The 26,973-nt window shown below is 53.0% G+C and overlaps 1 protein-coding gene across 4 annotated transcripts in view; it reads left to right on the top strand.

The window, feature by feature from the left end:
• The window catches only part of LOC411009 (dachshund homolog 2), a 134,682-nt gene that overhangs the window by 44,450 nt on the left and 63,259 nt on the right, over window positions 1-26,973 (top strand). For 2 of the 4 annotated variants that reach the window (XM_006567227.3, XM_006567229.3), the window contains exons 2-4: window positions 9,124-9,275; window positions 19,691-19,919; window positions 21,746-21,808. In XM_006567227.3, the coding sequence (XP_006567290.1) occupies window positions 9,124-9,275; window positions 19,691-19,919; window positions 21,746-21,808 (444 nt within the window). The remainder of the gene's footprint in view (window positions 1-9,123; window positions 9,276-19,690; window positions 19,920-21,745; window positions 21,809-26,973) is intronic. The other 2 variants (XM_394482.7, XM_006567228.3) reach the window with 2 other exon arrangements.

Below are 26,973 nucleotides of genomic sequence, written 5' to 3' on the forward strand. Positions count from 1 at the left end.
ATACGTATATATATATATATATATATATATATATATATATTTGGAAGAGGAGATACGAATTCCACGAGATTCTTGGGAGAAAACAGAAGGGGAGGAGGAGGTGGTAATATCGTTGGGGTTCTCTGTCGCGTTCACCCCGGCATCGCATTGTTCTCGCCCTTCGACCCGGCATTGTGCCACGATCGGCGATTGGGGTTGCACCATCGATGCAGGGTGCATACACGCTGATAGCTCGTAATGCCATCTCTAATTCCATGCAAGAGCCGATTTGATTTTGGCATTAAGATAAAGCGAGGACTCTCCGTTTACCCTCCCCGACTCATCGCTCCCTTCGATATTCCACCATCACTTTCGCAACTCGAAATAACACGAGGGACGAATCCGAACTTGAAACGCGATATCGATGCTGTTGCAATAATAACCGCGTTACCGCTTAACCCCATCGGGACCGGCGTGCCGTCCACGTACACGCGCGGCCGATATTCGATGAGAGCCGTAGATAACTCGTGCTCGACGAGAGAAAAGAAACGGCTAGGATCGTGTCGTCCTCGGGGATGGAGGGACTGAGAGATGGGGATGGACGAGGTCTGGTCCGAGGAAGAAAAGGAGGGGGGAGGAGAGGAAGGGGAGCGCGCGCTCGATCCGCTTGGTCGCCAAGGAGTGACGAAGCGTTTCGCTAATCCTTCTCGATCGCGTGCCACGAGAGGGCGCGAAAACGCTTGGTAGGATCGCGCTCGAAGCGCGATCTCCTCTTCCGCTCGATCGACGACGACGAGGACGACGATAAAAGCGTTGCTCGTTCAACCGCGACACGGGACTCGCGCAAGGGACCGGTTCTCCTCTCCCAGTTCTTTTCGCGCGAATTTTCGAGAGCAATTTGCAAAGGGAGGGCGCGGATTCTTGGAGGCGTCGTTCCCCACGTCGTCGCCGTTATTGGCGATGCGGTGGAGCCGCGACCGCAGAGGTATCGGAGCGCGGTACGGCACGGGTCGACCGCAAACCGACAACGTCCACGCGCCCTCCCCCTCCCTCTCGGTCGGTTGTTCGCGTTCCGTTGCGGCTCCTTGGATGGCGCACACCCTCGCGCATCGTTTCGACGACGCGGCTCGCTGCAAGTAAGCAACCCCCCCGAACTAATGCCGCTGCGACCACTCGATAATAATCGGGGAAGCTGGTGAATCAAAGGATACGCGGGGATAAGACGGGGTACATGGCGCATAGCTGGGGCGGTAATTGGGCGGAGGATGGCGGAGCGGAGCGGCGGATCTACGGAGGGAGGAGGAGGGAGGGGAGCAACCGGTTTACGTAGAGCGAAATTCGTTGGGCCGTTGCGCGGCGGCGGCGGCGTTCAGGGCGGAAGCGGGCGCGGCAGGTGCAACCGGGTAATTGCAAACGTTTGATATTTAATTATAATTTAGCGGCGCGGCGTGGCGCGGCGGGGGCTGTCCTCGACGAGTAACCCTCGTCTCCGCTTCGATGGGATCTCGAGATCCTCTTGGAAACAAAATAATTCCCTAATTATTCTTGCCGCGGCGGCTGGGCCACGACGCTCGCGTTGAGTTACGGCCTCGGCTTAATTACGATATTAATTAGTCCTCGTCGCGGAACGACAACGCCGTGTCCGAACTTGCTCCCCTTCTCCTTGTTCGTCGAGCAACGACGGAGTTTCGCCCGCCGATATTCCGTCGGTTTCGACGTCCAAACGTTCCTCCTCTTCTTCTTCTTTAACGACTCGATAACGAAACGTAGGAGAAGACCGATGACAGAATTCTCTCACGAGAAAAAGATTGGAGGGTTTACGTATCTCGTACTTCGTTGGATACATCCCAGGGACTTATTATTTCGATTTGGACGCGTTAGAGCGCCCCGCTCGTAAAAAAACCGGCCGCATCGAGCAGAGCGCGAAGGAGTGAAAGAAAAGCCCGTTGGAGATACGCCGCCCGTTCGTTATTTATTCGAGGAGTCGCGTGGAGTCGTAAAAAGGGTCGGGGCGCGCGGATTTATCGTAGAAATATTAAAAGGAGAGGCGGGCGCTGCTTTTGGCAGGTTTTCCCCCCACCTTTCGTCTCGAGGTCGAGGCAAAAAAATTATCGACCGGCCGTCCAAGTCGACGTATTTTACCCTCCCTTTATTATCGAACCTTATTCGACCTTCGATGTCCCGCATTCGAACGAATAGCACGAGGAGCACACGTTCCAAGAAGAACGACAGAGGGTTTCCCGATCGAAACTTTCCGACGCCTCTTCTCACACGCATTCCTCTTCCTCCTCCTCCTCTTCTTCTTCTTCTTCTTCTTCTTGGATAATCCGAGGTCCAAATTGGCAGGATTACCCGTAGCGAAGACCGGGCCACGTTCTCGAGATTGGCGGGATTACGCGGGTGTAACGCGCGTCGTGCACGCGCAAATACAGGTATTACGGAGGGGGTGGGGGGATTACGATATATCGCGAGGAGGAGGAGGGGGGGAATCCGAAATCGAGCGCGAATCCGAGGTATCGCGTGCCGGTAACGCGGCGAAGGAACGCCACCGGTGCAGCAATAAACTCGCCCGATACCTTCACGAGGGTTTCGAAATTGAAATTGGCGCGTACGAGGCGCGAAGAAAAAAAAAAGAATATACCCCCGTACGATTACGACGAGCGAAGGCCTCGGGACATCTGCCTGGAGGAGCGCGCTTACACGCCTCGTACGCGGATTAATCGTATCGCGCATCTGCGCCCGCTCGACCAACCTCGTCTTCCTCCTCTCGCCACCGATTAATCGCAATCGGCGAGTCAGGTGTCGCCACCTGATTTGCCTAATTTTCTCGCCACCTCGCCGTTCGTCGAAGAGCAACGTCTGATGATGAGCAACGGCCCGCCACCCACCATTAAGGAATCGAGAAACATAAATAAACCGAGGAGGAGGAGGAGGAGGCGGCACGTTGAGGTGTCGTAACACGGGGTGGTTTCCCCAGCGAGGAGGCATCGAAATTAAAATTAGCCCTAGGAGGATGATGGGGAGCGGAGGAGAGATCGCGGATCGGGAGGAGATGAGGGGTGTAGGATGCGAAAGGAATATTATGCAAAGCCGCGAGCAATAAAAATAACGTATTGCGACCGAGAGAAGCATAAGTTTTAATCCAATATTACTAAGATAAGTCTCTACTCTCCCCTCCCCTCCCCCATTCTCGGCGAACAGAGAGAAAGATTTCTTTTGTGCGTAACGCACCCCAACTTTACGTCGTGGTTATTAGAAAATGCTCTCTCTCGATGCTAGCGCGAGGGGAGAGTCTCTCTCTCTCTTCTTCTCTCTCTGTCTCCCTTAATAGCGGCTCGTAAAGAGATACTACGGGAATACTACGCGTTGTTAACGTTTGCCAATTTGCTTACGCTACTATTATTACGCGGGGAACGGACCGATCTTTTCTTTTCTTTCTCCTTCCTTTCCTTCTTTCCTTCTCTTTTTTTTTCTTCCACTCGCGAACGATTCCTTCGCGAATGAAACACGACCTTCTTACGAATCGCGCCGCTCGAACGGGTATACGATTTCACGACTCGTTCGTAGGCGCACCGCGTTCCTACGACTTCCTATTAGTATTTCACTCTCTCAGCAAAATATCAAGTGGAACAAACGTTAATTCAAAGTTACGATCCATCGAGCAGCACAGCTTTCTTATTACTCTATTTCACGCAACTCTCTCTCCCTCTCTCTCTCTCTCTCTCTTGTATATATATATATATATATATTCTTTGATTCTTTGTTTCTCGGTCGAGGAACGAGAACGGAGCGTGAAAAGGAATAATATGGAGGGTGGTTGAGTGGGAGAGAGAGGGAGAGGGGGGGACGCGCGAGGGAGAAAGACGAAATGGACCGCGCGCATCCAGACCCTCGCACCACGTTCTTTTCCACTCCGGGCGCGAAATCGGACAAATCCAATCTGACTGACGGGATTGCCGCGATCCAGAGGAGGAAGGGAGTGAATTGTGCGTGCGGGGATCGGAGGGCGGATGGAAAGGAAATAATAGAGAGAGAGAGGGAGGGAGACGCTCGCTCTTCTGGCTCTATCGAGCCCTCGTAAAAATTTATAATTTGGAAAATGCTTGCCCGATTTCATGCTGAGCCGAGCGATCGAGTTTATAAACCGAGAAATCGAAAAGAAGACCGGAGGAGCACGAGAGAGAGAGAGAGAGAGAGAAAATGGAAAAAAAGAAAATGGAGATCTCGCGCTACGACGACGACGACGACGACGATAACGCCGAAAGACTTTTGACGAAAATTGAAGTCGTTGTTATGACGGGAATTGGCCGCGACGACGCTTTACGAGAGGGACGCAACCCGTGTCGACTCTCGCAACTTTTGGAAAAAGATTTCATGGGATGAGGGGATGACTCGTGTGTGCTGTGCGTGCGCGTGTATGCACAGCGACGAGAGAGAGGAGGGACGGAAGAACGATTATGGTCGGCAATGGGCGGAAAAGCGGGGAAAAGACGTAAAAGGCGAAACTGACAATTAGAAGCGGAGCCACGAACGCTCGTATTATTATTCGTTATATCGTTTTACGACTTCGCGTCGGTTGCGAGCCGCGCCGCGGTTAAGCGGTTTATAGTTTTTTTAATTGCCAAAGGGTGGTTCCGCGTTGTACAAGAGGCCTCCCCTCCCTCCCCCCCCTCTTCGTGCGTCTACCGCGGAGGAGGAAATCTGTATTATTGCGGAGGGGAGACGTTGAGAGACGCGTCGATAAATTGCGCGCGGATGCGTCACGACACGGTCGCAAACGAGAGACACACGAGGTTATCCCCGTTACTTCGAATTAACGCCCGTTAATGACATGGTTGACGCTTCCCTCCCGCAATCGCGACACAATCGTAAAAAAGAGAGAAAAAAAGAATCTTTCGCAACACGACGCGATCTATCTTTCGAGATCTTTCTTTCCTTTCGCGCGCAGGCCTCGACACGCTTATCGCACACGCTTAAAATTCCCCGAGTGCTTATTGTCTCCTCCTCTTCCAGTATATATATATATACGGGAGAGGAAGTGCTCGATATCGGAACAGCGTGCGGGGCGCGATTGGTGATGCAGATGTTGCGAATCGACGTCGGTGGAACGGACGTCCGAGAGGGCTGTCGAGGGACGACATCCTTTAGTGGTTTAACGGAGAAAGAAAGACAATAGAATTCGTGAGCGACAACGTGGCCACGATGGTAACGCAACTTGTGAAGAGAAGAAGGATCTCACGGTGGAAAGAAGGCGGCGTTTAATAGCCGGATAATGCTGGTTCGTTCCTCTCTCTCTCTCTCTCGTTTCTCTTCCCGCGTTTTCGGGGGAGGTGGTGGTGTTTGGACGGCGCAGAACGGTAGCAGAACGGATGCGATAACGCTGCTCTCGCTGGCATCGTAATTCAAAGATAGCGCTCGTGTTGTTTAACGAGAAACAGTGGCTCCTTTGTCGAGGCGTGCCCCGCGAATTCCAACGCCGCCGTTGCGTTGGACAGAGAAGTGGGTTGGGACGGTGGAGAAAAATCCGGAAGAAGGAATAGCGAATAGGAGGGGGAGAAGGGAGAAGGGGAGGGGATCCCCGATCAACTCGTGCGCGCCAAGTGTGCCGCGTAGTCGACGACTCGGCGAGCGCGCGCCGTTTAATCCCGGAATGCCGAATACGAGAGAGCGTATCGCCGGCCCCGAGCGATAGATTTGGCCAGTGCGCGAAAACGGGGTTGCAACCCTCCGCTCCAGAGTGCACCCTATCCCTCGCCGGCCCATTAATAATATACCCATATTGGACACAATTCACCTTGAAATTAACCGGCAGCCGATTGGTAAGCCCGGCCAAATTGACTTCGAAATTGACAATTTATAGTCGCTCCATTCCGCTCTCCTCTCTCTCACTCTCTCTTTCTCCTACCCTTCTCCTATCCCGCGTCTTTTTATTCCCGCTCCACTCGTCGTTTCTCGTCTTTTCTTTCGAGTCTATCTCCCGTCGTCGCCGATTCCACGAAAATTTCGACGAAACGAAACGTGCGAGGCGATCGAAAGGGAAGGAATTTTGGAAGATCGATCGCTATAAGAGCTCGTCCGTAGAATTGGAACCTCTTTGTATTCCTTTCAGCCTCGAAGAGAAGATAGAATTCTTTTTTACGTTGCAACGATCATTAAGGCGGGGAATGATCGGATCAAAGCATAGCAGCAGCTGGCGCGATCATCGCGAATCCTACACGCGATACTCGACCGGACGCGAACCGAAACTCGTACTCTTATATCTGATCGATCCGATCCGGATAGGTGAATTCGATCGAGATATCGTAAATCGTGGGCGTATCCCTTTTAACCGGCCATCCGCCCGTCCAAAATTCCAACGAACGCGTTGTTTGCGGATTGCCTGCAAAATTATACCTGTAATCGCCGAGCTAATCGATGGAAAAGTTCGATAAAAGTTGCGATCGAAAAGTGTCGAGGATGAATTTACTGCTTTCAATATATATATATATATATATATATATATATATATATATATATATATATATATATATATATATATTATATATATATATATATATATATATATATATATATATATATATATATATATATATATATATATATATATATATATATATATATTTCGTTCACTCTGCGTGAACCACTCTCCGTTCTGTCGTTTCGAGCTCTGAATTAATCATCGATTCAATCCGCCAAAAGCAAACACACCTTTCACCGAGTATAAATCATCCGCCGAACGTCCGAAATTTAAATTCTGGCCTTTAAGAGGGCAGACCCTCGTTACCTCGTCCATCGTTCCCTGTGCTCGACCGTTCCAACACAGATTCCTTCGATCTCGTTTAACGTCAAATAATCCATCGCCATTGTACAATTTAGAATTTCCACGAGTCGGTGGAAATTCCAACGATCCCTTTCCTCCTTGAACGAGGCCGCGATTACGATCCATCGCGATTACGGCCATCCCCCTCAACACCCCGCGAAACCAAAGGGGAGCAAGTTGTCAGCAAACACCTTTCTAGATATCCGGTTTGATCGTTTCCGCTGCGACTCGTTTCTTCGATTTGCATTCGCCACCTGCCTCGTTATTAAACGGAGATCGGTCCTCGATCGCTGCCAAAGCGTTTATTAAATTTCCCAAATTTGGAGCGTGGGGTAACACGCGTTTGAAAGTGGAAGAAGCGGTTCGCTTCGAGGGGAGGGATAAGAGACGAGTCCCGATCGGCGAGAAACTTTTCTTATTTAGCCGGTGTACCGAAACGCGCGCAAACAAGTACGTATTATACGGGGTCTAAGCGTTGGAGAGCGCGTTCTTGTTTTCGGTGTAACCCGAAGCTAAGCGGTTTAAGAGATCAACGCCGTATAAACCGGCCGTCTGAGAATCGTCTGGAGATCTCGTGCGTGAGAGGGCAAGGAGGCGCGGAGCGAGGAGGAGGAGGGGGAGAGGGAGGAGAGGAGAAGAGGTGGCGGGAGAGGGCGCCAGGGAAACGAGAGAAGGAGGAACGGAGATGCTCTCGCGATGAAGAGAATCGGAGAAAGCACCCCACTGGAACGATAGAGGGACGCGGAGGTGAACCCAGAATCGAGGATGAGGAAGAGACTCTCCCTCTCTCTCTCTCTCTATGTAAGAGATGAAGAAATAAATAGAGACAGAAAGAGAGAGAGAAAGAAGAGCCAGAAAGACGGGATGAAAAATTAGATTTACAAATCTGTCCTGACTACTATGAGATTGCTCGCTTACCAGAGCAGAGATCCTCAACTCGAATATACTTCTCGTCCCGTCATAAAAGTATATATATAAAGAAAGAGAGAGAGGAATACTTTCGAAGGAGATTTCTCGTTTTCCTTCTTCGTTTCACCGATTTTCGTCACTGCTATACTGCCTCTTCCTCTCCCCGTTGTCTCGACGTGGCGCTCTTATCGCGAAACTTGGACGTAAAAAAAATTTGTTTGCGAGTAGGCGCGGTTTGGGTCGAGATTATCCGGATTAAATCGCGGAAAAGCGATTCGACGAAAGATAAAGGGAGAGAGAGAGAGAGAGGGAGAGCGAATTCGAAGGAATCGAGCACCACTGGATGAAGCACCGGGCCGCCGCCCCGCTATATCGGGAACGATACAGAAGAGGAAAGGATCCTTGTTGGCTTACGGTAACGACGCGAGCGTCTCAGACACGCGGCGTTTCCCCGGCGCGAGCGAAAGGAATCGAGGAGGCGCGTTTGTTGCGAGTCGATACGGCCGCGCGTATATATGGAAGCGCCTCTCCGGCGCCTGGCGGAGCCGGCTAATGAAAAATGAATGCGTTTGCTCGCCGCGGCATCGTTCGCTTCGCTACCAAGACGTTTCCACGGCATTTTCACGCCGATTCGCGACACAGTGACTCGCGGTGGTCCGATCGGAGAGCCGGCATCGTCCCACTCCTCGCTCCTCGGCCGGGGAACGGAGTTGGAGGAGTTGGAGAGAGAGAGAATAATGGAGTGTTTTCGAGACGCGATAAGTTGCGCAAATGCAGCCTGTTTGGCCCGTTTCGTCGCGTACTTTTATCTTCCCCTCCGCTAGGTTTATCGCGGCAACGTCACTACTTATTAGCCGGTGGTATCTCGTGGCTGCGAGAGCTCGCTCGCTCGCGACCACGCTTGTCCCGCACTGATCCACGCGGGAAGGTGAGTTTGATCGGGCCGTGGTCGGCCGAGAACCAGTTTCTCGAAACGTAACCGCCGCCGCCGCCGCCGCGTTCCACATCTCCAGAGAGAGAGACTACTAATCGACACTTGTAGCGAGACCAGCGTTTCCTCTCTCTTCGATCGCGAGGCCCGAGAAGGAGTTGTGTTCCTTCGAGTCGAGGAGCCGGAGCCAAGATTCATCCATGTTTTTTTTTCTCGCGAGAAAATACGCGGAAATATAATTTCGATCGATCGAAAAGAAAGAAAGAAATAGGAATAGGAATAGGATTAGGAGTAGGAATGAAGGAAGGAAGGAAGGAAAGAAGGAAGAAAGGGAAGGAAGGAGAGGCGTGTTTTCTCGCGCGAACTTGCAACTTTTCTCAAGTTTTCATCGCTTGCGACGAACGTCGTAAGCCCTCGGATCGGGGTAAAGCGTTACCTCGATGACAGGTGTCTCTAACCACAGTAACTCTCTACCACTGTGCAGCTCCAGGCCGGGAAGACCACCGAAGAGAGCTTCAGTCGGTTTGAGCCTCGCAGCCAGCCACTTGGCCGCTGCCACCACCGGCCACCACCCCCAGCATTCGCTCAAGAAGCACAGAATGGACAACGGGGATTACTACGAGAACGGGCATTTGGGTAAGTGTATCCAACCTCTCTCTCTCTCTCTCTCTCTCTTTCTCTTTATCTTTCTCTTCTTCTTCTTCCACGTTTGTCCTTTTGTACGCCTCGTAACAGAGGCCATCATCCAACGCTCGATCGATTCCGGTTACGAGCGCGCGAACGACTTTTCAGCCATTCGCGGCCTCTCCCTCCCTCCCCCTATCGTCCCGTCCCGTCCCGTCCCGGCCCTCCGAGACGTTCGTATTTCACGCCACACGTTCCGCCACGTCCTTTCTCTCGATAACCGCGCCACGTTTTATGGAGACGGCGAGGATTTCGCGACAACGTTGTTTCACGATCTTGCCGGCCGGCCATTCCACGCCACCCTTGTCCCACCACGGCTGTTGGCGACGCGCGACAACGGCCGAGACATCGCGCCTCGATGCGTTGCAAATGCTTGGCGGAGGGCGAGAATTCCTCCAAATTTTCGAATTAAAATTTCCATATTTTTCTCTCCATTTCGAAAAGTATTCCAAATTTTTCTACAGGGGACGGAAAACGTGAAACTTGGATAGATTCGTTCGATAAAGGAGGGAGGGGTGGTGTATCGAATCGAGGATGAAAAGACGTCGGAATAGGAGTGCGTGGCTCTCGTAGGTAAACCCTATTGCTCGCGTAGATAGGCCTGGTACCGGGGGCACGCACTTGATTACCGCCATCCGTATATACGCGCCATGGTGACCCTACCGATCAATTAATTAGGGGAATCAAACACACTTGGAGTGAGCAAATTAACTGCAACTGCACCGTCGTGTTGCGGCCTGCGCTAGCGGTTCCCGACTCCGATATTCGCCCGTTTCCAAACTACTCCACCTACTTCGACTTCCCACTCCCCTTCCCGCTCCACTCCACCTCCTCTAAATCTTCTCGATGCCCGTCTCCCCCTCGCGTCGTCGAATAAATTTCCAAACAACGACGAGGAGGAAAAAAAAAGAAAGAAAAAAGTAAAAAACGGGGAAAAATTTTCCCAAAAAATTCCACGAGATGGAGAAATTTCCATCCATTTCCGTTTTTTTTTGGAAGGACGCGTTGATCAACGATGCGCATCGCGAAAGTCGCGAAAGAGGGGACGAATGGGAGGGGAGGGGAGGGGGAGCGCGCGCTTCTACGATCGCCGTTTTCGGGAATTGGTTAAGCAAATAATCGCGAATACGCCGCCCGTTCAATTTTACGGGCAAATACGTTTGACGGTGGAACGTTAATGAATTAATGGCACGCGGACGGGGCGTGAGCGCGAGAGCGCAACAACTCGACGATTGCAGCCGGGGTAAACGTTGAAACGGCTGGCAATTAATTACGAGCCCGCGGTAATTGTATAATTGTTTTACGATTGGATCCCCCGTTCCGGCTACGATTGATCGCGGCCGCGATTTCCTTTCTCTCCGCTTTGCCGATCGTCCAGGATGCCCCCGCCTCGGCCGAGGAGCTCGCTCGTTACTCGCCGCGCACGCAGCCTCGTAAAATCGGGATCGTAAACATTGACGTGTCGCGCGCGTATATATATACATGTACGTATATATATTCGTCTTTTAATCTCTCCGCACCATCGCCGTGGAAAAGTGGTTCTCTTCCTTTCTCCTTTTCGAGGAAATACTTGTAGCCTTTTTTTTCTCTCCCCCTCTCGTAAAAGGAAGGAGGAGGGGATCGCGTTTGTCACGGGTTGGCAAAAGTTACGAGAGTGAGTGCGCATGTATATATACATATATGTACGTGGTTTAATCGTCGTGGGCAATAAACGAAGGGTTATCGAGGACGCGATCGAACACCCAGAAGCACGCGTTTCGCGCCGAGGATTATCTTCCATCCCTTACGATATCAATTTACAAAGTGCGCAAGAGGAAGGGGGAGGAGAGACTCTCGCGTCCCTCTTGCACGCGAACAAGAAGAATAAGAACAGAAGAAAGTGAAGGAGGGAGGTTTAAAAACGGGAATGAAAGAGAGAGAGAGAGGGAGGGAGAGAGTGGCGTGGATTTTTTTTCAATTTGAACCGGTAGGCGAGCGCCACTTGCCATAACGCAATTAATAAACTCAACGAGCGAGATCCGATCCCGATAGCGGCGGCATAACATCCATTCGGGACGTGGCTGGCACAATGGCCGGCACAATGGCCGTGTATATACGTGGATCGAACGGTTCTCGGGCACGGGCAGCACGCCCGATACGCATCTATGTTGTCTCTACAAAATTAAAACCCATGAGAAAAATAAATAGCTCGAAGGGGTAGGAGCCCTGGGCAGGAGGGGGTGGGAAGAGAGAACGGAGGGCGCGCGCGGGGGTTGTTGTTGGCTCGGCTTAGGTTAACGACGCGATGCTCTCGACGAGCGCGTGCACGAGAGACGGAGTCTTTTCCCGATGGATCGCGCCGCCTTCTGCTCGAATCGCTCGCGAGCTCTCTCTCTCGCTCTTTTTCTCCCCTCCCCTCTCCTCGCATTCGGTCCGATCGTTTTTCGATCAAACTATTCCCGGAGCTGGAACTATTAGGCTACGCTGCGTAATAAACTAATGACTATCGGCTAACGTCGAGCCGTTCTCGACGTGTGCGTTTTCGGCCCCCGTAATTATTTAATGCATCGATTACCGAAATAGCATTAATCAAATTGGCCGGCCGCTATTTATATTATATGACCTAATGCATGGCGAATCGTGTATTAATGCGCAAACTAAGTAAATTATCCAAGCATTCCCCCCTCCCCTTCTCTTGGCGAATTCGCGCGCCAATTTTCCTTCCTTCCTTCCTTCCTTCCTTCCTTCCTTCCTTCCTTCGTTCGAGAGAACGCGCACGACGGGAAGGGTTTCGCCTACTTTGCCTTCGGCTTTCGTTTCGATCCGTATCGATGATCGGACGAAGACGGGTTCGATGGAAATCTAACGTTCGGGATGAGCGATCGAACGACGCAGTATCGTCGAGCGAATCGTAAAACGAATCGTAAAAGCATCGATTGAACCGTTACCGGTCGTAGGCCAAAGCGCGACTGTCTCGCGTACAACCTATAAAATCCGGTTAATAATAGGGGGTCGATATCTCGCCATATCTACCGTTCCCTTTTACTCCAACTCTCTCTCTTTCTCTCTCTCTCTCTCTCTCTCTCGAGGTCCAATGCAAAATAATTAATTAACGAATAGTAAACGAAGGAATAGAGGGACGAATTCTTGAAAGGAGGGAATCGAGTGGTTCCTCTTTCGATGAAACGACAATCGAAACAACGATTGAAAGGTGGGAGGGTGGTCGAGAAGCAGCGGGGGTTCGCGTGGAATTTTCATCTGGCTGCGGTCAGAAATTACGCGGAGGGGCCAAAACCGAGTTTGGACGCGGAAGTGAAATAATCCTAGCGATTAAAGCGCGTTAATAATCGTGGCGCGAGATTATTACAACGGTCGAAGCGGTTAAACGCTACGCTACGATACGGCGAGGGGATATACGCGATGTTTTCGTTCCTCCGAGTATCGGCGCTCGAGTATCGTGGCCTCGCGCGGGCGACGGCTTCGGAGGCGAGCGGAGTACGGGACGGAACGGGCTCTCGGGCCGGGATGAATTAAAACCCGTTCGTTGGTGGAACATCGTTCTGCGTGGCACGTCGCCGTAAATCAGGCGGGAATTTTCGCGTTTCGCCCGGTTTTTGCCTCGTCGCACGAAACGCGGCCCAAATGAAGACGTTAAGAGGGGAGAAAAAGTGGTGGTGGTGCGCCGTAGGGAGTTCCGTGTTCGCTTCAACCGATCTATTCGCGTTAATAAATCCGAAAATGCACGCGGTTTCGAGCGTTATACTCGCGCATAAAGGATCCCTCGAAACCGGACGCGTTTCCAACCTCGACTCGGGGGACAACGCGGGGACTCGCCGCGGTTTTACCGCGACTCGATTATCGCCCTCCGTTTAATCGGCCGTTTTGTGCCGTTGCATAGAGCTCGGCCCCGATTCGCAGCTCCATCCGCGTTGACGGACATTGTCCGCGAATGGTCCGTCAACGGTAATGGTATAACTCGCACGACACGCTCGATTGAAATATCGCGTCGAATATATTTCCAGGGGGCGATCGTCTTACTCTCTCTCTTCCTTTTCTTTCTTCTTTCCACCCGCGAATCGTTCGTGGAACGCGATACGAGAGAAAGAGAGAGGAAGAAAAATTGGGAGAAGGAGAAAAGATGTTGGCGAAAAGCGGGGGGAAGATGATTCGTAGGCTTTTTAGAGAGAAGTGACGGCAATTTCCTGCGGTTAAAACCGAGGTTAATTGGTTCAAAAATCTGTACTAATTTGCCGGCCATTCCGGGCGCTCGCGAGAGGGAGGAGAGGGAGAGAGAGAGGGGCAGGTCAGCGCTCGCCCCGGCACCGGGGCGCGATGGTGGTAGTCAACAATTTACTCGTTAGCGGCCGGCAAGTGCCGCGCCGCTCAATTAACTCGCGAATCAACGAGCGGCCCGCTTTGTCCTCGAGCGAGCGGGCACAGCGCTCTCTAGCGCTCTCTCTAGCCGTCCGCCGCTCGTTTCGGTATTTTTATAATTTGCACGGGGGCCCTCGTGACCAACAAACCGGCGGAAGTGCGCGGAACAACGCGCGGCCTCCGACGTGTCGAACGGGGGTGGAGGGACGAGAGAGAGAGAGAGAGAGAGAGAGGGGACGAGACGAACACGAACGAGAACACGCGCGCGCATCGACAAACGCGGGTGAAACGCGGGAGGAGGGGGAGTAACGCGAAAAAAAAAGCGCGAGGGAAATGAAAACCGACACCACGGATCGTGGCTTGTTTTCTGCCGGTGAAACCAACCCCCTCGACACGGGGTAAATGTCTACTTTGGAGGGCGGCCGGCCCGGTTGCTCGTTTACACGGGCACATGTCAAAGGTCCTGGTTACGCGTGTACCCACGCAAACGAGCCGCGGTTTTTTGCCGCGCTATTTATTTTCTTTTCATTTCCGTTCTCGTTCCGGGCTGAAAGGGCCGCGGCGGTGGCGAGAGCACGCCACCACCGCCACGAGTGGTGTGTCGGGCTCGCAACCGGGACGCGCCGCGCCCGGGGATTGCCTTTAAATCGCTCCCGACACTCGATATTCGTGCGGTGTGCCGTGCACCCCGCGCTCCAACAACGCCTCCTCATCGTTCCTAAATAATACTTAACCCCCCCCGCGCGATGAAATCGGAAACGTTACGTTACGGGGAGGGAAAAAAAAAAAGAAAAAAAGAGAGAGAAGAAAAAAGGGAGGAAAACACGTTTCGATTCGATTGGAGCGGAAAACGTTTGCACGATCGATGCGAATTGGAAACGAAACCGTTCCTAGTTCGGGATAATACAAATCCCGGTAGGCATTGCGCGATAAAGGAAACCGGTATCGAGCATCGTCTCCCTTTCACTCTCTCTCTCTCTCTCGCTCTCTCTCCCCGTCCCCGTTCAACCGTGCTACAGGCAGGTTTACCTTCGGCGAATGCACAAAAGTGGCCCGGTCCCGGCTTCTGGGGCCCAGCCAGTCGGAAGATATTAATAACAAAATATGATATAATGGGAGCATCCCCGGCGAAATACAATACAATGTTTATACAGAGGATTAACCGATGTTACGAGCACACGTGAAAAAGTATCGGAGTGTTGCAACGCTGGCCGGCGTTGGCTGACGGGCAGATGGTTGGCCCACGATCCTAGGGTTTTGATTAGGCCGCGGGGAAGATTTACCTTCGAGATTAGGCATTCGGATTTTTTCGAACGAGGCATTCTCGTTCCCGATTCCAAACTAAAAGTGTATATATACATACACGTGTACAACTATATTCCGTTTCGAAAATAAAGATCGCGTGGACGAAAGATGGTTGCGTTCGGGTGTCGAGAGATTGGAAACGGAACAAAATCGAAGCAACGTCGTCGAATAGAGGTTTTTACGAGGGACGGAGAATCGGCGGCGCCACTGCGTTCCGTGCGAAGAAGATTGGCGAGAATCGGAGCGACCGGCGGCGGCGTCGAATTGGCGCGATAAAATCGAACAACAGCGTGGCGATGGAGATTTCGTGCGTATCATCATCATTTCGAGAATAAAATATGCGGTCCCGGTCTCAGTTTCGGGAGGAGTTGCGTGCCGGAGTCGCAGGGCGAAATTCGAAATCCGCGCCGCCGGCTATACTACGATCGGCCGCGTACGATCGGAATAGATAATTTCGCGAGGAAGGATGGAATGGATGGCGCGATCGTGTCTAATTTTATAAATTCGCGGTGCCGGCCAATCTACGCTGGGACCAAGCGAAACCGATCTTCTTTCCTCGTTCGTTTCGTTCGATTCGGAAGGAAGGATCGCGCGTCGAATCGATCGATGGAAAAGCAAAAAACGGGAAAGGGGATTTTTCGAAGAAGAGAAAAAAAAAAAGAAACGGCGATGACGTTGTCGAAGAGACAAACGGGGCGAGCGAGAGGAGAGCCGCGAAACGGAGCGAGCGAAAGAAAAACGAAACGAAATGAAAGGAAAGGGGGGCGGATGGGGACGAAGATGCGAGACAACCGACTACAAACCACGAGGAGTGTAAATAATACTAAGGCTGATTGTGGGCGTGGCTGACAGAACTCTAAAAACCTTCGACTATATATCAAAAGGTTTACTGCCCTCGGATGATGCTCGTATCCGAGAAGAGTCTGGAAGAACAAATACCGGACTGCTCTTTCGCGAGGAGAAGGCGACGCGTGGTAGGCAGCCGGACGGGTTCGAAGGGACCGGGTTTGGGGTTGGGGGATTTCGAACAGGAAACCCTGCACGTCGAGCCTCTTATCGCGGTCTTGGGTCACTACGCGAGAATCATCGACCGTATCTTATACCTTTTCACCCGCCTTCCGTAAGGTAGCCCCTACGTCTCAATATTCTCTTCCTCCCCATCTTTCCTTCCATCACTTTCCTGCCTCCTCCTCCTTCTCCTCCTTCTCGAGGCCCCGTTTCTCGATCTCGATCGAATCTTCGCCTCCCCTCCCCGAATCTGTCGGAGGAATGGAAATTATCGAAACGGAAGGAGGCACGAGGAGGGAATGGAAATCGGCGGCTGACTCGCGGCGACTCGAGACGACAGCTACGTCTCAATACGGGAGGGCGAGCTCGATTAAGAAGAATGGGTGTGGTGAAAGAGGAAAGCGAGGAAAGAAGAGCAGCGGGAGGAAGGAAGAGGAGAAGGAGGAGGGGCAAGGAGGAGAAGGATGAGGAGGCGATATACGTAGCGATGGTATCCACTCCTCTCTCTCTCTCTCTCCCTCTCTGGTTGTTTCCAGACTGGACGCAGGGAGCTACCTCGATGGCTGCCCGCCTGCCTGTCTGCTCGCCTGCCCGCTCGCTCGCTCGCTCGCTCGCTCGCCTGCTAGGCCCGGCTTCTCTCGATTACTTGAAAAACCGGATTCCTCCTGCGCGAAACTGTGTTTCCCGTCTCCCGTGTTTATATACCAATACACGAGTCGGGGAACAATGTTGGATGCGATGCACGTGCACGACGGGGCCCCGGCTAACGGGCCCCGCGTTTCCCCCCGCGTAGTTCACCGAGAAGTTCCACCGGGGCTCCCGATCCCGAGCGAATCGCGCAGGAAAACACGAACGGGAGGAGAAGGAAGAGGAGAGGAGGGCAGGGGGGAGGCAGAGAGAGCGGCGTGGAAGGTACTTAAAGGGCCACGATGTCATCGGCCGTAGCCGGAGGGTCGGTGTTCGAGGGTTAAATCCGAGGGTTTTGAGGGAGTCGGTGTCGAGGGTAAACATATATATATACACATATCTATAAGTAACAAGCAAGTTACAGTAGACGATGGTCGAGCATCGAGAGAGTGGAAAGAGAAGATTCTTGGCCGATTTCTTGGCCGTTTGGTAAGAACAATGACGGGAGCTGCGGGGGTTGCCGGGGATCCGCGGACAAAGGGCAAATTTTCCGAATAATTTCACGATACCTTGGTCTCCGGTGGTGGTCGTTCAAGCGGAGAAAGTGGCGGCCGAGAAAAAGACTACAAAGGGAGGAAGGAAAACTCACCTCCCCCCTCCCCACCCGAACGCTTTTACGTACCGAAGAGGCGGATATCGAATTGGAAATATTCGAAGGATCTCCACGGACAGAAGCGAACGTCGGATTCTCTCTCTCTCTTCTTGTAGCGGTTCTCGGTGGGAAGAAGGAGTTGGATGGATGGAAGATGAGATAGATGGAGAGAGAGAGAGAGAGAGAGAAAAGCGTACGGCCGTGATCGCGACGCATAACGAATTCCACCTGTGCGCGGGACGGACGGCTCGCCCTTCCATTCATCCGTCCGTCGCGGAGGGCCGCCGCTCCTCCAACGAGGAACAGACGTGACGAGGTCGCGGCCGAGAGAGGGTATGCCGGCCGCCGCTCGTTTCACTCGCCAATTTATTCTCGCGTTTTGTAATTAACACCAGAAAAGAAGTAGCTTAGTCGGTGACTCCCTCCGCCTTCCTACTCGCTCTCCCGAGTCCGACTGCTGATCTCCGCTTCTCCCCGCCTCCGCCGCGAACCACGTTATGCACCACGTTATAAACACGGTGAGCGCGCACGGAACGAGAACACGCGGCGCGTTGTTGTATCGTTATTGCGAGCGGCGTGCACTGGGCCGAGAGTAGGCCGGATCGGAAACGGTGGATGAGAAACCAGCGTGCCGGTTGGAAGGAGCGAAGGGGGATGAACGAGGATGAAAAAGCGAGATCCGAAGATACGTGGAAGGAGCGCGGAGAGAGTGGAGATAGGAAGGAGGGAGGGAGAAAGAAAGAAAGAAAGAAAGAAAGAAGGGTAGGAGAGGAGAGGAAAGGGAGAGGAACGAAGGAGGAGGATGATGGAGGCCTCTCCTCCGCATGCCACTGCAGTCAGCCCAGACAGAAAGCGGTCTGTATAATTATGGGTTGTCACCTCATCAGCCACGAGAGGGGCAAAGAGGTGGCGGTATACGTCCGCGCGCGGGCTCATGGGGTGGGAAGTTATAGGAGCGCGGTCTTTAGCTCAAATTGTGTTTTATCGTCCCCCTCGCGTTCCGCTCTGCCCGCGATCCGATAGAACATCCTCGGCTCCTGCTTCCTTCCTTTCTTTCCTTCTTTCTTTCTTTCTTTCTTTCTTTTTCTCCCAATTCTCCCGATTACCCGTTCCACGCGATGGACGTGGAAGAAGAATGTTGCGAGCGAAACCGACCAAGTTTCGAATTTTCGAAAAGGGTTAAAACTCGACGCGAGGTTTTCAGGGTTTCCAGGTTTCGGTCGAAACGTCTTCATCGGTCGTGGTCGTAGCGTTACGACGACGGTACACACACGTATATATATATATGTATATATGTATATATAAAACGCGACTGGCAAATAGCCGTTGTCGGGGTTATAAAATCGGGGAACGTGCGTTTTAAGCGATCCAACGGTGATCGGAACGTGCCAAGCTGTTCTCTCTCTCTCTCGCTCCCTTCTTTTCACGACCCTTTTCACCCCCGTACCCTTTTTTTCTCGCTTCCCGCCCGCCCGTATCCGCGCACTCTCCTCTCTCTCTCTCTCTCTTCCCCCTCCGTGGGGTTTTTTCTCTCGGTCACGTCGGTGCACACACGTAGCAATCTACGAAAGGAGAGGGAGGGAGGGAGGGGAAGAGAAAAAGGAAAGAAGGGTACCGCGCGAGAAGGTACTGAGGCTAAGTGGAGAGTTTAGAGGGATTTCATTAAATCATATGGATTGGGGATAATGTATGTTATCGAGCGGAGCGTTCAAATCGCGCTCTATAAGTTGTAATAAGTCCAATTTTAGGGCCGGTCATGGGCCGGGGTCCCACAGTGGTTGTCAAACGATCCACGCCGTCGTCCCGTGCCGAGTCGCGGGCCGTGCCGGGATCCGCGGGATCGACAGTCACTGTCCAGCGAACCCGCCACTTACTCGTCAAACGGCCAGCCGGTCCGCCGAAATCACTGCCATTTAGATAATTTGTAATGAATAGGCACCGCTCATTTTCTACCCCTTCCCACTCTTCTCCTCCTCCTTCTCCTTCTCCTCCTCCCCCTCCGCCTTCCAACGCTCTCTTTCTCTCGCCCTCGCCTTTCGTTGCACCGTGTACACACACACATACATATATATTTATATATATATATCGTGCCCTCCTTTCGACCTCTCTCGCAATAGCATCATCTTCGACATTTAGGTCGACTCGCACTCGGGCGGAGTGGCAAAAAAAGGGACCTGGTTCGATGATCGTCGCCTCTGTCAACGATGCAAACGTTGAAGCGTATCCCCGTATCTTCGTCGCTGGTCGCCCCCCGACCGCGTCCAGCCTTGTGACGAAGATATACGGGCTGTTTCGAAGCGCGAGAAATCCTCTCGGCAAATACGGCGTATTTGCGGGGAGGACGACGACACATCTATCTATCGACCCCTGGCGTGCGTTTCCCCCGAAACTAACGCGAGACTTGGCTGGTTTCCGGTTTCAGATGTGCCGAGGATGGAGAAGTCGCCGCTGCTTGCGAACGGGTACAACCATCCGCCCACGCACCTCAGTCACATGCAATTCATGCAACTGGGCGGACATCCGGGCGCAGGACACACGGCCATCCTGTCGCCGGCCAGTCTGCCGCATCATCTGCAGGCGCAGGCACAGGCGCGGGCCGAGCAGGGGCTCAAGGTGAACCCGAACATGTCCAACATGGAGGCGCTGGCGAGGTAAGATGGTGGATCCAGGCCGCGGGGATTTGGCCGCGAGAAACGCGGGACGCGCCCGTTCATCCGTTCGGGACGATAGAGCTCGCGTTTGTTCCGTGTTGTTGCGTACAGTCGCGAGGAAAGGGGCGGCGAGGCCAAAAGAATACAACTTTAAGAGGATTTGAAGAGACGGCGAAGCCGTGGAAATCCGAGGGGTCTCGACACCGCTTGATCTTTTCTTCCCTCTCTCGCCTTCCACGTCTCTCGATGGCGGAATCCAAGTCCGTTTCCTTGGCTGACTCGCGTTCCTTCTAGGTCGTTTACTCGGCTCGCGTTACAATCTCTCTCTCTCTCTCTCTATTTCTCTCCCTTCGCCCTTTCGCCTTCGTTTCGCTGCGAATCGACTCCATCGATCTCACCGCGGGGAGAGTTTCGATCCAGAATCCCCTCTTTTCCGTACCTAATGTTATACTCGTTCGTCGTTCCCTTTGGGAGATCCACGACGAGATCCACCTGGAACGGGAGGGGAGCAGTGAGGTTAAATAATCCTGGCGTTGCGGTCCCGAGACGTATATCGCGGATTTAACGCGAGCCCCTGCACGAAGGAGAAACGAAGACGCGCCCGGTAGTCCGCCGAAGGAGTCGATCCTGCTCCGCAGCGAAGGATGTAGTCTGGTAACCGCTTCGGTTAATCCAAGCATTTGTTAACGCGTTTCTAATAGATGCCGTTCCCTTCTTCGTTCCACGGGGCGGAGGGGAGCTTTTCGAGGATACTTAGAAGTGGTGCTGTGATCAGCCTCGCTCTCTCCGTTCGTCATTCTCGTCCATCGATTCGATTCGTTCGATTCGAAGAAGGAACGGAGAAGGGAATCGGAATCGGTTCGATTCGACTCGACTCGCCTCGGTGTCGCTTGTCCTTCCGAGGCTGTACACGTCCGTATGTATAACGGCGCGACGAAGGCGGTGGCGGCGCCGCACGTTTCGCATTATGATTTCAGCGCTTTGCTTTTAATTAAAATGCAAATCTATCGTGGCAGAGGAGCGAGAGAGATCGGGAGGTAAGACGGATTACGTCTGGGGGCGGCACGACAAACACCGGAATATGATTAATTCAACGCAACCCCATCCCGGGCCGTCAGCGCACCGTTTGCCCTCCATCGCCTCCACCCTCCGATTCAACCCTTGCCGCGACCACCTCCACCTAACCTCCACCCCCCCGTTTCTCCGTTTCGCTCTCTCGCCGCGGCCGGAACTTGCTCCAAGAGTAGCGCTCCCCGTTTCTCCGCGCGATCAATTTCCCTCCCCCCCCTCTCCTGTCGTGGAAATCGTTCTGGAAAAAAGAATCGGCCGATATTCGTCGCTCTTTCCACTCCGACTTCGAGTGGAAAATTAGCGAGGAGAGTCTGGACGGGACTCTGGGGGAGGGAGAGGAGGAGAGTCGACGACGTCTTTTTTAATCAACGACTTCAAAGCGCGTTCGTTTTCGTTGGAGCAGCACGCGATCGAATCAAAGGACAAACGAAAGACGGCCGAGAGACGAGGCACGAGGCGAAGGCGCTCTTAATCAACTCTGCGGATCCACTTTCCTTCGAGGATATCCCGTGGCAGGCTTATAATTAACCGATTCGCTTATCAACTCCCACCCCACCCTCCCTATCCCCGCTCCCCGTCCTTTCTTCTCCCCCTTTCCGAGCTTTCGCGGGATCTCGGCCGAAAAGAAAAACACCGTTCTTTCTCTCTCTCTCTCTCTCTCTCTCTTTTTCTTTCTTCTTTCTCCTCAACCGTGTATCTTCGGATTCACGTTTCACCGTCGTATCTCAAGTGTCGCTTTTTTTTATGATCCACAGGTCCGGGACGGTTTGGGAAAACTGCCGTGCTGCCTACGAAGATATTGTCAAACATCTCGAAAGGTAGGAGATCACATTGAAATCACATTGAACCCGTAGTGCTTGTAAACGAACTGAAAGGGTCGGATGAGGGTGGAGGGGGAAGAAAAGAAAAGAAAAGAAAAGAAAACAGACGAAGGAAAAAAGGAGAACGATTGAACTCGTGCGGGATACTTTTCGCGTAGATGATTCTCGTAGAAAGAGAGAGAGAGAGAGAGGGGGGGGGACGAGAAAAACGATGCCGCGAGACGCGGGAAACGTAAGCGGACGCACGGTGCAACGCGCGATCGTTTCGCGCCCGATAAATCAGCATTATCTTTGGCATCGAGTTTCCGGCCGCGCGACAGGTTGAGTCCAGCCGTGACGCTGTAATGCCCGCATGATTTGTACGGTGTGCGAGCGCACCCTCCTTCCGCACCGTCCTCAAATCCATCCGCCACCGCCACCAGTCCGTATGGGTCCCGCCGTCACCGATACGACACCACCAACGTCGACCACCGACCATCGCCACCACCGCCACCCTTTCTCTCTCTCTCTCTCTCGCTCTCTCTCGCTCTCTGCATCCGCACCGCGCGCGGATCGCCCATCAAGCGCCATCACCCATCGTCATCCGCCACCGAGGTTTCCCCGTGATCCTAACCACTTGTCACTTCACGGCACGCAGATCATCGTCGCGACGTGCCCGTCCATCATTCGGGGATTAAATCATTCGACTGCCTGTGCGAAATACTCGCACCACGGACAACGCAGCTTCCTTTTACACTGATCGGGGAGATTTGGACGCGCGAGTCTCTCTCTCTCTCTCTCTTTCTCTCTTCGTACCCCACCGTCTTTCCCTTTTTTCTCGCGAGACAAGACGGGTCTGAGGGGTGAGGGATTTCTCCTTTTGACCCCGTGGTTGAAAGGAAGAAGGAGGAGGAAGCAGCGGCTAGGTGCGAGAACCCCAGCCTCTCCTTCGTTAATACGGGGGGAGTGAAAATCGACACTTGACCGGCCGAAAACGTAATTTCCAATTCAAAGGCAATGACCATTGGCTCGCTCCTCTCCCTTCGTACGCGTCGCTCCCTCACTTTCTCTCGTTCTATTTGCTTTCGGCCGTTCGAGTCGACTTCGTCAACCGGACAAACGCGTATTGTGATTTCAGCCTTTGACTGGTAGCCGTTCGATGGATATCGCAGGGGGTGGCAAATGGGTCGTGGAGCCGTACGGAGCGATACACGAGGCGAGGGAAAGGGTGGGCGAATCGACGGGCACGACGACGAAGGGCTGGGAAGGGACGGGCGGGCGGACGGACGGACGGACGGACGGACGGAGCACCGTGAATATTCATGCCGAGAACCCTAGACGAATTCGGACTTGTTGCGACTGACACTGATGTAAACCTTTGTTTATCCCGCGTGCACCGCGCCCTCGCCGTATCCCTTTCGAGCCTCGCTGCTCGCCTCGTCCATCCCAGCCGGAGTATTTAACTGCGAGTTAAATTCTGATTAATCGTCGGTAGCGGGGTTATTAATTGTTTGTCCTTTTGATTTTACAAGCTCACGAAACTCACGCCCGCCGGACGAAATCTCGCTCTCTCCCTGTCGGATTCCAACCCTTTTCCACCCTCTCCTCTCTCTCACCCTTCCGTATTTCTTTCTATCCGCGACTCGATCCAACCCGCGCCCCTGTTTCCGTTCTAATCCCGATGATTTGTCGCCGTTGATCCCGCCGTTGAGCCCGCGTCACATCGGAAACCCGAATTCCGCCGCGAAACTCGCTCCGCTCGTTTGTCTTTCCGCCGATCCGCGCAATTAAATCTCATAAGCCAGAAGTCGAGGCGGCCCTCGAAAAACTGGGGAACAGGAGGAGCGTATCCACGCCGGTTTTTCGCTTTATCCACCGAGAAACTCGGGCGGAGGGAGGGAGGGGGAGAAATCGCGGAAACGAGTGGATGGAACGTGGACGGATCCATCTACATCCGACCCCCGCCCGTCGCGAGCTACGCCCGTAAACTAAGTAATATTAATGGTCCGCGGCCGATGGCGCAAGGTATCAATGCGCTAATGTCGGCTTCCTGCCTTTAAAACTTACCCCGTCATTCCGGGATAATTCTGGCGCATTGTCGTTCGCCATCCACCCATCCACCGGTTTTCCCTTATCGCCGGCCAACTTACCTCTCAAATTCTCCTCCCCCCTCCCCTTTCTCGCGCCGAATTCGCCGACAAACCCCCGGAAAGATGTCATTAATTACGACGACGACTACAACGACGACGACGACGACGAGGTTCTATCGTCGGGGACATCTGCTGGAAAATAATATTCATAAAGTTGAGCCCCGAGACGTTACGAGCCTCGTTTTCGATCCATCTTCGCGCCTATTCCATTTTACACCCAACCCTCCTTACGAGATATTCGATTCTGCTTATCTCTTGGGAGACGGGAGAAGCTTCGAGACGAAGGAGAAAAGAACGTTTCTCGACGTAACGAAAACGATTAAATAGCGGAAACGACGAAACTCCTATTTCTACTATTCTCATAATCGTACTTCGAGTATATCTCTTTTCCCACGTCTTCGAAAAAAAAAGAACATCTCGATCGTTTCTCGCGTCGACTTTTTCGCTTTAAAGAACGGAAGAAGAAGTGTCGTTCCCCTTCTCCGATCCCATCCACACCCCTCGACGGGGTAAGCGAGGAGAGATTGAAAAGAAGCGTGAAGAACTCTCGAGATATCTCTCTCCCCTCCCCTCCTCCCCTGGCGCGGGGCGCAGTGGACCGTTTTGCGTGGAGCGGGGTTCGACGAAACGGTTAATTCGATTCGACGATCGTTGGCCGCGATAGGCGAGGCTTCGCGCCGACGACTATCAAGCGGCTGCGGCGGCGGCGGCGGCGCGTTAATTGCGTTCAAACGAACTGTCAGCGCGCCGACACGCACGCGCGCGCATCCGAGCCGCGTGCAAATACGCGCATTATGATTAATACCGTGACACGCGGGCTCCAGGCGTCGGCTTGTCAGCGGCCCGCAATCAGGGGATACGCTAATTACGATCTCGCGTCTCGATCGTTCACCTACTACCTTCCCTTTCTTCCGTACATATATATATATCTACGCACACTTACACGTACACACATATATATATATCCTTCTCGATATTTCGAGCACCGATATTTCGATCGAGAAACGAAAGGCGCTGCGGGCCCGCCTTCTCGTGACAGGAATGGCAAGACCGGACCCAGATGGCTAATGAAGTCGATAACGCGAAAATAGCATAAGCTTGGAATTCGAATTTAAAGAGTAAAGTTATATTTAACTCTCGAGAGGTAGAAAGGAGAGAGAGAGGGAGAGAATTAAAAGGAAGGAGAGTAGGAGGAGGAGGTGGTGGTGGTGGTATTCGATTCGATGCCCGGCCGAACATGTCAGAACGAAATTAGTAATAACAGGTTACTCGTCCGCTATAGATCGCTCCGAGCATTAGTCACGCTCTTCCTTTTGTCTTCCATTTTTCCACCGCTATACACCGATACACGTACGTGATCGTTCCACCGATCATCCTTCCCTCCGCGAATCACCTCCGCAGGCGCTCCGCGGACGGATAATAGCGCGCCCACGTGATTTAGAGATCCAGTTCACGGATCCACGATCCGACGAATCTAATCGGTTATTCGTTTCGTTACCCGCGTTCGTGGAACGAACGGCTCGATCGAAGTCCCGGCCGGGCGACACCAGCCCCGTCAAATCGGCTCACCACGGGAATCGGTTCCCCGAAACCGAGCCACGGTCCACGCTCGTGCCTCGAACGGGGACGGACCTGACCCCGAAATCGAGGACCCCTCTTAACGACCCTCTTACGCAACAACGATACGCTCTCGATCTCGGGCCCCTCGGCTTTTCAACGACCCAATAAATTGCTCCTCGCCTTTCGCGCATCGATCCGGATGAATCATTCTCTCCTCTCTCTCTTCGACGTGGAAGAGCGAGTAAACTCGAGTGCCGAACTCGTAAAGCTCGGCTCGCGACAGGGTGCCGTCCGAGAGAAAGAAAGAGTCGTCACCACCTGGTCGCCAACTTTTCGGGACATCCGTTTTATTAACTCGACGACGAATTATTTACTTGGTTAGCGGCGGTGGAGCAATTTCGTTCGGGGAGGACGGCGATAATTATCGTTCGAACGATAATTAACGTCGCGCCGTTAACGATGTCGTCGCGGCGCCCTCTTTATTCTCTCTGTCTCTCTCTCTCTCTCCGCTTGGAAATTTTCGCTCCGCGCCCGTATTTTTACCCACGAAGCGCAGACGGTTTCCGGGTCATTTACGCCGCGAACCACACCTCCCCGGCTTGCTTCGGGATTATTTCGATAGCCTTGTCGCCCGGAGAGAAGGAGCGGAGAAGAAGGAAGGAAATAACGAGGAGGAAGACGGCCGCCTCGGTTTACAGGGGGAGGGGGCGTGAACTTTGTCGCCCGTTTCCTCGACGCGCGTTATTAGGCCGCGTAACGAGCGTGGACGAGTAAACTTTGCCCGCGACGAAACGCGATGATTAATTAAAAACATAATTAGTGGCCGTGTTCGTACGGCCGGATCCACCCACGGATCACCGATCTACCGTGAAATTGTCAACCGTCTCCACCTCGAGAGAGCGGAGACCACCTTGTTTTCCGACCGTCTTTTTCCACCAGACGCGATCTCGTTATTATATTTTCCCGCTCTTTCCAGTCTTTCGGAAGGCGACGGCGACGGCGCTCGATCTTCGTGGGAGTATCGAACGTCGTGACTAACGAGCTACTACTACTATTACTCCTCCTCCTCCTCGTCTAATTTGCCTGCTCGATCGCCTCGTTTAGCCGGCTCCGTGCCCCTTCCACGCTCTTTTTTCTTCCTTTCCCTTCCGTCTATTTTTCGAAGAAGACGAAAGGATCGAATTCGAGGCGAGGAAATAACACCGAGACTCTAATGATAAAATATCTTTCTCGAGTCGAGCTCGCCTCTCCCCTCTCTCTCCCTCCTTAGCCTCCTTTATTTCCCGGCCACGATTCCCATGTACCTTGGCGACGTCCGAGATATATTGTTATTAAACGGTCTCCCTTCGACGGTGCACTATATTACGTAGCTTGTACACGCACGCACGTGCAGACGTACGTATCCCGCACGCACCGCGTCTAGCCTTCCGCGCCTCGAATTCGCCGCTCTTATTTACGATCCTCCGTCATGCG

Source organism: Apis mellifera, linkage group LG4, assembly GCF_003254395.2.
Source record: "Apis mellifera strain DH4 linkage group LG4, Amel_HAv3.1, whole genome shotgun sequence".
Taxonomy (NCBI): Eukaryota; Metazoa; Arthropoda; class Insecta; order Hymenoptera; family Apidae; genus Apis; species Apis mellifera.